Here is an 11,314-nt window from a genome sequence, read left to right as displayed (position 1 = left end):
TTTGGTGTAGTGGCCCCCCGCGCAGGGAGAGCCGCTTTGCGGGAAAGCCAGGTTGCGCTGGTTGAGAAACGTGGTACTGGTTAACCGTGGTACATCTGGGAGTGCTTCGCTTTCACTCCCTCGGTGTTTCTGGATGGCAGGGGTAATAAGGCAGCAGAAGAGCCAAAACGAGCAATAATCTGTCTTAAAATCTGTGATTTTAAAGGTGCAGACGACAACACGTCCGAGCTGAGGTACGCAGTGATGTCGTTTATCAGCCTCAAGGAACGAGACGAGTCCTTCAGGCATATATCGTTTCAGCGGGCCGTTTTCAGGGTCGGATACGCAGCTTAATGGGGGGTGTACCGGCGCTGGGGCAGGATGCGCGGCCGTTCGGTTCCACAGAGACCGGACCACCGAAAGGGGCTGTTACTGGTTATGTCAGGAGTCTCCCCGCTTGTAGCCACAGGGGGTATTTGGGGAGGACAAAAGAAGCCCTTTGCTGTGTCGCTGAGTAAAGGCGGGTAAGCGAGCTGTCGGTGTAGAACAGGAGAACGGGGACGCATCTTTGATGTCGCCACGTAGCGTTTGAAACACTCAGAAATCAGTGCAAAAAGGTCGAACTCGGCTGCAGTCCGTATCAGGTCTACTTGTTACGGTAGGGACCTAAAGCAGAAATTCCCTTCCTTCTCGGAGGATCAGACGCAAACCAAGGACGACCTGAAAAGCCTCTGCATTGATTTAAACAAGATTCTGCTCAGACTTACCGCCAGCTTATCGGCACCTCTCAGGTGCATCTGCTTGTTTTGTCTCCTCCACCTGAAGTTACCACGTGTGAGCTGGCGGCTTCCGTGTGTACCAAAGCCATGTTTTCCTCTGAGACCGGCCCCCCCCGCCCCGTTTTTGGCGTTCTGACACACGGGGATTTATCCTGCATGGATGTTTACTGTTCTGCTGTTACAATTGAAACTCTATTATTTTTAATAAAAAGGAAAGAAATTCCATCCGGGCTGGAATGCGGCTCAATTCATCTGTAACCATGTGAACCCAGGAAACCTGGAAGGAACAACAGCTCTGAGAAGATCACACAGTTACAGTCAAGCACAGTGGGTCTCTGCCCAGTTAAATTTTGGGGTCTGACCGCTGGCAGCTTTAAGTTGTCGTATTCCAGGGACTTCAGTAGAGCTGCGCTCTTAGGGCATGTTGAGGTTTTAGCTGAGAAGCCTAGTTTGTTTTCCTGGCTGTTTAGGTTGATTTATTACTTAAGGAGAAAACAATGTAATCTCTGCCAGTCATACAGAACATCTCTGTTGTGGAAGTTTGGGTATTCCCATCTTCTAAAGGGAGGTTTTGTGACTGTTTCCATTGTCTGGTGTAAAATACTTTTTCTTCCTTTTCCCATTTTTTTTTAAATCTGCATTGCAAAATCGGTCGTATTAGAAGAACGAAGTCTGGGGATAACCCAGTCTTTTTTCTTAAAGCCGCAGACTTTAGGAGTCCTGTGATAACACGAGAAGCTCAACTTACGTCAAAAAAGCAGTCTCTGGCCCTGCATAGAGAACCGTGACTATGCAGACCCTAAAGAATCAGAGAACAGAAGGCAAAGAGGAGGAGACAATATTTTTTTATGTCAGAAAAAGTCACTGTTTTTTTAGGTTTATTTGTAAATTTTCAATAGCTGTTAATATTGGAAGCTGATCCTGAAAAGTCTCTTCGGACACTGCTGCAGAGAAACTGGGTCTCCAAACCAGTGGTTGTTCGCTGCTGTCAAACGTAGCATCAGTGAGACTGCCTTGAATTCACGTGGGAGTTTGTTACAAAAACAGTTTTCTTTTTCCTTAAGCTTGTTTTTGTACTTCCATTTAGGCTTAATTGTTTGGCTTTCAGACACCGCAGCAAAGCACCAAGGCACATTTAGACAGACGGCACCAGATGTGACAATGCGCGCCTTTGTTTCTACGAAAGAAGAAATGATGAGCTTGTATTGCCACCAACCGCGAGCCTGGAGTATCGCATAGAAACCAAAGCCTGGGAGAAACGGTGCTTCATAGTGCTAACTGCTGTTATGGTATCAACTTCTGTTTCAGGCCCGCAAGCTCATCAGTGACTTTGCCATTATCTTGTCCATTTTGATTTTCTGTGGAATAGATGCCCTGGTAGGTGTGGACACACCAAAACTCATCGTGCCAAGTGAATTCAAGGTATGTCATTGTCAGCTTTTTGGTGGCCTTCGGAAGAGGTTCCCCTTCCCACCCTGTATAAAATGTCTCGTCTCCCCTGTCTGCCCTGTATGAAATGACTTGCCCTCAAGACAGGAGGGTAGTCATCTGTCTTGAAAAGACCGTTTTACTCAGGTGATATCCTTTTTATTAGCATTGTTTTGCTTGGCTGATTTATCTCCCTAAATCCCGCCTCCACACTTTGAACCTTTTGCTGTTAATGGGAAGGACAAAATCATCGCAAACCCCGAGTGTCTCCCTGTAGCCCCGTTGCTGGAAGTACAAGTGCATTTAGGATGTCGTCACTCCTATATTGAGGCTCTAATGCAGGCTTTCCTTTCCTTGCCCTTAAAAGCCAACGAGTCCCGAGAGGGGTTGGTTTATCCCACCTTTTGGAGGGAACCCGTGGTGGGTGTACCTGGCAGCAGCCATCCCCGCACTGCTGGTGACTATCCTCATCTTCATGGACCAGCAAATCACAGCCGTCATCGTCAACAGGAAGGAGCACAAGCTCAAGGTGGGTGTGCTTCGGGTCTGGCACGCGTGTGGGGAGCTGCCCCGTGCTTTTCCTGTGCTAGAGGCGGAGGAGGGCCCGTGACAGCGTTGAGTGTACGTGCCGCCTCAGAAACGCCATTGCTGGTGTCGAACAACAATATTTATTTTGTTGACTCGTGTAGAGTTTTTGCCAGGAAAACCACGGGTTCAGTTTGAAAATCTTGAGTGTCGCGCAAACAGCATTTACCTTCCTCCTAAAAGCAGGAACCCTGCGCAGGGCCGACTCACGATGCCTCGTTCAGTAAGCGCTTCCTAATGTTCATTGGCTTCATCATCGTGCGGCCTGAAGCATTCCCACAGGAGAAGCTTTGGGATTGCCCCTCCTTTTTCCTTTGCAAACAGGTCCCATGCCAGGAACAGTCAGATTTCACAAAACCAGCCAGCTACCCCTTCCCGTCTAGGGGAAGGAAAGGACTTGGACCCATCGCATCCTGCCTGCTGCTCGTCTGGCAAAGACGTGGCTAGAGCCAGAAGAAATTAGAGCAGCCCTCCTTTGAGAGGCAGAGCTCGTGTTTAAAGCCCCTTTTCATGTCAACATGAAACCAAAAAGTTTCTTAAAATCTTCGCAATATTTTGCTCTTCCCTTGCAAGAGCTTCACTCTCCAACTGTACACGTCGGAGAGTGGCAAAGGAAACTTCTAGGTATAGGCTAGTCAGAGCTTGTCTGGTAAAGAATACTGATGTAAACGACATCTAGCTGCCTTCGAAACCTTGCTGCCCCTGCAGTTCTCTTCGCGGTAGTAGTACTGGCTACCTTAGGAGAGGGCTGGATGAAGTTCATTTCAGAATCTACTAGCCCTGGGCCCGGAGGTGTCATTTGCCTTGGTAACTCCGCAAGACTGCGTCATTGCGTGCACGCGGTGATCATGCACACATCTGCAGTGAGTGCCCGTTTTTGGGGAGCTCAGGCTTGCGGTGGGAAGAGGCTGTGAGCTTGGAAGGGCCTCTTCCCTCAGGAGCTCTGCTTTAACCTGAGCCGGGACCTGATTCTGATTTGCACAGCACTGCGTTACTGCATCCAAGCCAAAATCTCTCGCACCTTGTCACAACGGGCCAAGTTTTCCTGCATCTGACAAGCTCCTATTACTGTGTTTATCATCTAAGATGATGTTGCCAGCCATCGGCACAACAAGGTCTCTCTGTGTCGCGGCCACGGCACGTCCGAGTGGCTCTCAGCCGCTCCCAAGGAGTTTTTGGGGTGCCGGACCCCACCGGTGGTGGGTATGGCCAGAGATGGCCCGAGTATGGCAGTACAGCCACGCGTTGGCTGGACAGTGCTGTAAAATACAAGCAATAAGCTGAAGAGATTTGGGGCATACCAAGGGCATAGCCACAGTTGGATGTTATTTAAAGAAGAGCTTTATATCCGCTGACATCTGACAGCCTAGGATGTAGTAATGTTTTTAAAATAAACTTTCCAGACCGGTTCTATGCAGTTTTTCGTGCCTGTAGAGTTTTACCTTTCCCTGCATGGTCAGTTCTATTGAAAAATACTAAATTCCTGTAAAAGACGACTCTCCCTTCCTGCTAACGGGGCAGGTTTCAAGCGGTCTAACCCATGAGAGCAAAGACTCCCTCAAAACGCGGGTCATGCCGGGTCATTATTTAGAGATCTGCTTCATCTGTTATACTGAGAGCCGCTGGAATTGTGAGTGGAGCTTTTACTTGAAAAAGAGGAGGATGTTTCAATTCCTGTGGTCGCTGTGGGCATTAGATAACCAACGTGTGATTTAAGACTGTCCTGAGCCTGACCTGGAGGAGAAAGCCGGAGGGACAGGGAATGAGAAAGGTTTGCTGTGCACAGTGACGAGTGCTGGCTGATGGTCTTACGGGGCTGGTTTAAAAAACCCCCTCAGAACATCGCTTTTTGGCATCTGGATCTGGACAGGTATATCCAATACCGTGCCCGCATCTTCCTTGAGGGGAGGCTAATCATTGGCGTGGTCTCAGTTTTAGGTCTGCCTCCTGCATCTACCTAAGAAGACATATAATTTTCTTAATCACTGGAAGAATATATTCACTGGTTTTTCTCCGTGAAGAAGAGGCCCCTCATCTCTTCAGCTTATAGGCACTGAATGTGATTAGGCTATCAGCACGGGGTGTACTTTTTTAGTAACAAAGTGTAAACACTCCAGCAAAGTACTGTTTAATATAAAAAAAAAAAAATTATTTCCTGCTTCCTTTGTTATGGCTGCGAGCACATGCTTTTGTTTAATTGGGGGTTCTCGGGTCTGACCTTGCTGCTCTGCACCAAAAAACACCTCCGGACACAAAAATCTACTGTAGGCCAAAAGAAGGGTGGGTTTTTTTCCCGCTAGCGCCTTGCAAAAGTATTGGCAAGGTGTCACTGAGTGCCCATCCCAGCGCTGCTGGCCAGCCAAGGGAAGCAGCACACGTATGAGGAAAACAATGAGGACTATTCAAGACGAGCTGGCTTGCTGTCCCTCCTGGGTCACCAAGTAGGTCCAGATCATTTGTTCTTTCCAATAAAATCAAATTGCACAGGATTCAAAGAAGGTTCATCTTCTTTAAAATAGCAAACCTTAGAGATTCCTGTAGTGTTTTTCTGAAGATCCCTTTCTTTGGTGGCTCATTTGTTTCTTCACTCCTTCTCTTGGCACTTGTGACTGGTGGAGTTACTGCGTTAGTTCATTAAAGGATTTAAAAAAGAGAAGATCGGGGGTCTTTTAAAAGGAGTTAAAGAATGAGGGCAGCTTTCTCCTTTCAATGGAGTATGAGCCCATTGGCTGTTCTTGTTGCTTTCCCCAAGAGAGCCTGGGGCTGGGCGTTCAGGAAGATGCCTCCAGCACTGGGCACCATCAGCGGGGCTCAGACCATAATGCCCTACCGTTACGAAGTCCCAACTGTGAGATCCCGCAGTTGCTTCCAATCCTGAATATAGGACTTGGGATCTCGCTCTGAGACAGCAAATGGCAAATGTCACCTTTAAGCAGGCACCATATTTCTGTGAGATTGCTTTCAGGTAGGCTTCATTAAGTCATTACACCGACAGTTACTTTACAACAGCCGCCTAAAGCTAAAATTAGGCTTGGGGCTGGTTTTTAAGGGTGATTTGGGTGTTGAAAACTCGGTGCGCATCCAAGCTGTCGCTTAGACAGACGCGAGATGACGTGGTGCACAAAGGTACCGATCTCGGCATCCCACCACGTCAAAAGAAGCCCTGTGCTCTTGTGGCGGAGCAGTAGGACCAGCGACTCATGTGGTCACAAGCCGCTCTCCTGCTTTAGGGCCGATCTTCTTGCTCGTCCTCTCCAAACCCTCTTGCTGCCGCAACTGTCTCGAGCTGTGAAAATGGGCCGTCGTGTTTCTGCGGGGAGGCGGTGGGGCGGTGCTGGGCGGTGGGTTTCTTGTCGCTGTGTTACCTCATTAAATAAATGGGAACGTATCGTTATAAAGACAGACAGCACTTTATAATGGGGTTTCATTTTTGTTATTTAAGAGGCAACGCAGAGCTTCTTCACAGCACTGTGAACCCATTATAACCAAGATGTGTGTGTGTGTGTGTGTGTATTCAAAAATAGAGCTTGCTTACGCTGTTTACAAGATAGGACGTGTATCTTGCCAAATATTTTTTGGTGAATGTGTTGTCCTTAATTCATGGTCTGCTGTGTCGGGTACCTCCGTAAAGAGGTATTTGACTGGTCGCAGGGCTTGCCTTGTACCGACTCGACCTCCAAGTGCACAAGGTGCTTGATCTTTCGCCAGACGGCTCGCAAGTCCGCTGCTCCCCGACGCTTACTGTGTGCTGCTGGTTTCCGAGCTTGCCGGGGCTGTAACGCTGACCCGTATTCCCTGCGGAGGTGCGCGATTCATCCTTGGAGGAGCAACGTGTCCTACTCTGCTATTTCTTACGACAACTTCTGTTGGCCAAAAGATGGTGTTGAAGGAAACGCCGCTTTTTTTGGTGTGCCTCTGCCCGCCGGGCCGGAGCCCTGGCTGTTCTGTAGGTATTTAGAATAATTAAGCTGAAGGTTGTGTGTCTCCGTTCACAGAAAGGTGCTGGATATCATCTGGATTTGTTCTGGGTGGCCATTCTGATGATCATATGCTCCTTCATGGGTCTGCCCTGGTATGTTGCTGCTACCGTGATCTCCATCGCTCATATTGACAGCTTGAAGATGGAGACGGAAACTTCAGCTCCTGGAGAACAGCCCAAGTTTTTGGGAGTGAGGTATGTCAAACCAGTAAAGCCTGAATTGCCTTGTTTGCCTGCAAAGATCAGTTTGTGCTATGAAGGTCCTTGCTTTGCGCCGGACACGTGCGGAGGTTCGGGGGGAATAGCTCCTAAGATGTGCTGTAAATCTTCAGACCAGTTTTTTTTTGTGCGCAGAGGATGCACCCAGGTAGAAGTTTATCTGGCATAGCCCTTTGGCAAGTACTCTTTCTCGAAAAGGAAGAAAACTGTTGTATCGCGTGCGCGCCTGGAGGCGGGGGAGAGCCTGCGCAAAGCTGCGGGAGCAAAGGGAGGAGAGGACGGAAACTTGGCACCAGCGCTTAGACCGCTTCTCGGTCTGCCTTGGGCGCGCACGTTGAGGTCACCCCGAAAATACGCAAAGCTTTACAAGAGCGAGCTCCGGTGCCCCTGGGACACTGCTGAGTTGTCAACGAAGAGTTTTGTGCTGCTCGCTGCGTATTTCCCAACGCGGTTGTGAGATTTAGCAGCGCGATCCCTCGGACAAAGCCCCCCGTCGCTCCTCAAAAGTTGTTCGGCCAGGTCAGATGCAGTTTTCTGTGGCTTGAGAAAGGAGATAATTTCTTGCAGATCTCTTTATCCGTGGAAATTAGGACAGGCGTTCGTTAGCAAACATAACGGTAAAAGATGAAAACCTGTCACGCCTAGAGCGATCGGCTCCACTTAATTGGGCAATTTTGGCTGTATTTGGTTGCCTTAATTAAGTGGTCTGAAGTGCTGTCAGTAGGAGCACTTCTGGAAATCGGGCCACTTGTTTGGGCGACTAAATGGAAATTTAATGCCCTAACTTCCAGTACTCCGAAATATTACTGGCGAAGGTATTTTTGGGCGTAGGGAGCGACGAAGGCACGTGTTCAGCACCCCACGAAGGCCTGGACCGTTCATCCAACTGCTGCAGTTGCTGTGACCAGGACTCAAAATAGGCTCCAAATTAATGAGCGGAGAGCTACTGGTTTATTACCGGTTTGCACGCGATCCATACCGGCACGCAGAGAATTTGGATCGCTAGTTAACGGTTTCTCATGTTTGACGTGTAGACACACCCCTGCTTACTCGGTAGCAGTTCTCTGTTGGCCTACAAGCGGCGGAGCTAAGGCAGCGTTCAACAACTGACCCCGTGCTTGGAAAAAAGAGGCGTACGAGGCTCGGTCAGGGTGACGATAACTTGCCTGATGCCGCTGGCTTGTAATCGCCAGTCTGCTTTGAAAATGGGGCTGCAAAAATGGGTTGTCAAGCTTTATCTTGGTTTTGAGTAATCGGCGGGGGGGAATAAAACCGATGTGAAAGCTGAAGCCATCCTGCTCACCCAGTGATGTTGTTGCAGGGAGCAGAGAGTCACGGGAGTCATCGTTTTCATTCTGACTGGCGTGTCTGTCTTCATGGCTCCCATCCTAAAGGTAAGGGCATCGCTTTTTCTGCTTCCTTCTGCTCGCACGGCCAAAGCAGGGCCACAGCAGCGGTCAGGCTGTTTTCCTGCTACTAAAAAAGCTCACCACTGAAGTGCGGAAAAGGGGATTAGTGAGCATTACTGATGCAGTTTTGTAATTTGCTGGAAGCTTAAATACAAATGTTTGGGAAGGAGAAAAAAAACCCATCGTTGTAATGTGCTCGCTAGCAACAGTGCCAAAGTTCAGGGCCGGTGGTCTTGGGGGCTGTGATTTTTTTCATTTTAAGATTTTTCTTCTGTGCTTGCATGAAGTTACGCGTCCTTTTATTTTGCAGCCTTAATACTTCTGCTGTGCCTGTGTTTTATGGACAGTATGTTGCGGATAAAGCTGGAGAGCCTGCTGGTGGCACGACGGAAGGATGGTTGGCAGTGCAGTAGAGTTGCTGTGTGGGGGACACGGGTTAAGAGATGGATATGTAGATTGAAAAGTACATTTGCGTTTATTTGAGCGTGCACGCATCTTAACGCATACACCTGAAGAAGACCCTCAGTCGGTGCTTGCGCACAGGCTGCGTGCGTGGCCCACTGACGGGAGGGGTGTTTGATGAGAGGGAGTACCCAGGAACTGGTGGCAACGAGCACAGCCTCCAGTTGATGGTATCGGGCCACGGGTACAGTTTTGGCCAAAAATTTTTGGGCCCGCTGCCGCAGCGGAGCCGCACCTTGCCTGGGGCAGGCACCAAGGCACACACCTCCGCAGCGCGAGCCTCCGGCAACTTGCCTGGCTTTTTTTAAAAAAAGGCAGCACAAGAATCCAATTTTCACTCTTTTGGGCTGGACCCTCCTAAAATAGCACACCCCTTATTGCTCAGAAGCGAGGCCCCGCTGAGCAGGGTGGAAAACATGTTTCTGGAGGAAGCAGTGCAATTAAGTACAATTTCTTCACCTCCTGAGTTATTTTTCTTCTGAGTTTAGCCAAGGCTCTGAACGGCTGTGCCGCTGATGTACCATTTAATCCGGGAAGGTAGCTCTTTTCCAAGACCTGAAATTTGTCGGCACGTAGCCATGGAGAAACGCACCCTTGGTGGATCGTCAGATGGTAGAACGGAACCGGGAAACCTGCTTATCCGTGTCTTGTGGAGGATACGGCCTTCTCCGGGGATGATGACTGCAGCGTCGCCGAGCGCAGGCGTACCGTGCAACAGGAGACGTCGGCTGCGGGAGTCCTTCTCCGTGGACCCGTAGACCGACGGTCGGAGCCGAAGACGTCAAAACAGTAACGGGCGTACTGAAACGGGGGCACCCAGCATCGTAACCCCGTGGCGGAGCAGGCGGGCGCCCGGCGAAGCGTTTCTGGAGGAGGCAAATGAGTTTTTGGTCACGAGGAGGTGGGAAGCCGCAGGGGCTGAGGCCCAGTTAGACGTGAGCCGGCGGGGCGGGAGGCAGGCAGAGGGCAATGACGCTGCCCGCGGAGAAAGCGGCTTTACGAAAGTCGGCGCGTTGCTGTCCTTGACTTCTAAGGTTGTTTTTGCAACCAGCACATTTTTGTGCCTTGGTAACAGTTTCCTCCTCTGCACAAACAGGCATTTCCGTGCCCTTAATTTAATGCCTGATTGTAATAATTCTGTTTGTTAGTTCGCGTGACCCTTCCCTGCAAGATCTCTATTCCACTGGGGTCTGTAATTTCCCCTGTTATTGCCTCATTCCCTAATTATTTGTCTTCCCCTAAGAAGGCGTCTGGGGAAGGTCCTGGTGGGAGGATGCCCGAGGATGAACCGGCACGCTGCTCGCCCACGTGCCGGCGAGGAGCAGCTGGCAGCGTTTCGGGACCTTTAACAGACTCCAGCGGCAGGGTCCCCTGCTCGAGGGAGCCGCCGTGCTAAATGCACCGCAGAACGTTTAAGCCTTCTCCTGCCGGCAGCAAAGCGCACCCTTAACGATCCCAGACTCAACAAAACAGGCAACCCGCAGGATAATCCCATCTTCGTGTTCCGTGGGGTTTGCCGTCGTTTGTGCGGGTTTTGAACGTCGCTGATGTTCCTGCTCGGTTATGGCAGATCTCCGCAGAAACATCCTCACCCCTGCTAGGAGAGTGACAGGCGCTTTCCTATAAATACATTTTTAATTCTGTTGGCTAGCAGCGGGTTTGCGCGGAGTGCCTAAGCCAGCAACCCCGTAGTTAAGTGAACACGTTGCCAAAAGAAAATCTTCCAAAACGAAAGCGCCGCTTGCTCCTCTGCAGGGTAATGTACTGAAATTTCCCTTAGGGATGATTTACAGGATTAATTATCCTGGAATGGTGAAATAATATTTGGACATTTTTCTTTAAAAAAAAAAAAACACAGGTGGAAATAGAAGGGGAGGGAGAGAGAGCAATGTAAATGAACTGGAAAGCTCAACTCTGAAAGCCTGCTACCCAGCTTGCCGGAGGAGATATTATCTCATCTCAACTAATCCCTCAGATCCAGCGAGGGCTTTGAATCCCTTGGACACCCGCAGCTATGTGAACCACACGCTGGTTCCCCGCGACGGCGCGCGGTGACGGCAGACCGCTGAACCCCGGGCCACGGGAAAAAAACATTCGGCTTTTGATGTGAAATGTCAAGGCAGCTCGCGCAAGGGAGCAAATAAACCCAACAGAGGGGTGAATCGGCAATGGAGATGCTCGCAGGAGGCGATAGGGCATGAGACTCGGGGGAGGGAAGGGAAAAGTGTAGGCAGGGAAGCTTTGGGTTTGGACGGCACGTGGCCTCGGTGGCTTGGGTGCTCGCGCGCCCGAAGTGACACGCACGCGTTGGGCATCACGGCCTGCAGGGATACGTGCACGCGCCGTGTTGCCGACCCAGTGAACGATGAATAACGCGGCGGGGAATACGGCGAAACGCTGAATAACTGCCGTGTCGTTTGCCTCTTTAATGAGTCGCACTCGCAGGTTGGAAAACAAACGTTCCTGCCTCGACT

General features: G+C 50.1%; 1 protein-coding gene across 1 annotated transcript in view; it reads left to right on the top strand.

Annotated features, from left to right (window-relative positions):
• Nucleotides 1-11,314, top strand: part of LOC104622104 (electrogenic sodium bicarbonate cotransporter 1-like) — a gene marked incomplete at its 5' end in the record, with an annotated part of 25,338 nt that overhangs the window by 237 nt on the left and 13,787 nt on the right. Inside the window, 4 exons of the mRNA XM_010288769.1 lie at nt 2,067-2,180; nt 2,554-2,715; nt 6,767-6,945; nt 8,291-8,363. Coding sequence (XP_010287071.1) covers nt 2,067-2,180; nt 2,554-2,715; nt 6,767-6,945; nt 8,291-8,363 — 528 coding nt within the window. The remainder of the gene's footprint in view (nt 1-2,066; nt 2,181-2,553; nt 2,716-6,766; nt 6,946-8,290; nt 8,364-11,314) is intronic.

The sequence above is a fragment of the Phaethon lepturus genome, unplaced genomic scaffold (genome assembly GCF_000687285.1).
Source record: "Phaethon lepturus isolate BGI_N335 unplaced genomic scaffold, ASM68728v1 scaffold35236, whole genome shotgun sequence".
NCBI lineage: Eukaryota > Metazoa > Chordata > Aves > Phaethontiformes > Phaethontidae > Phaethon > Phaethon lepturus.
Note: the sequence above shows the minus strand (reverse complement) of the source record. Positions and strands in the feature narration are given on the sequence as shown.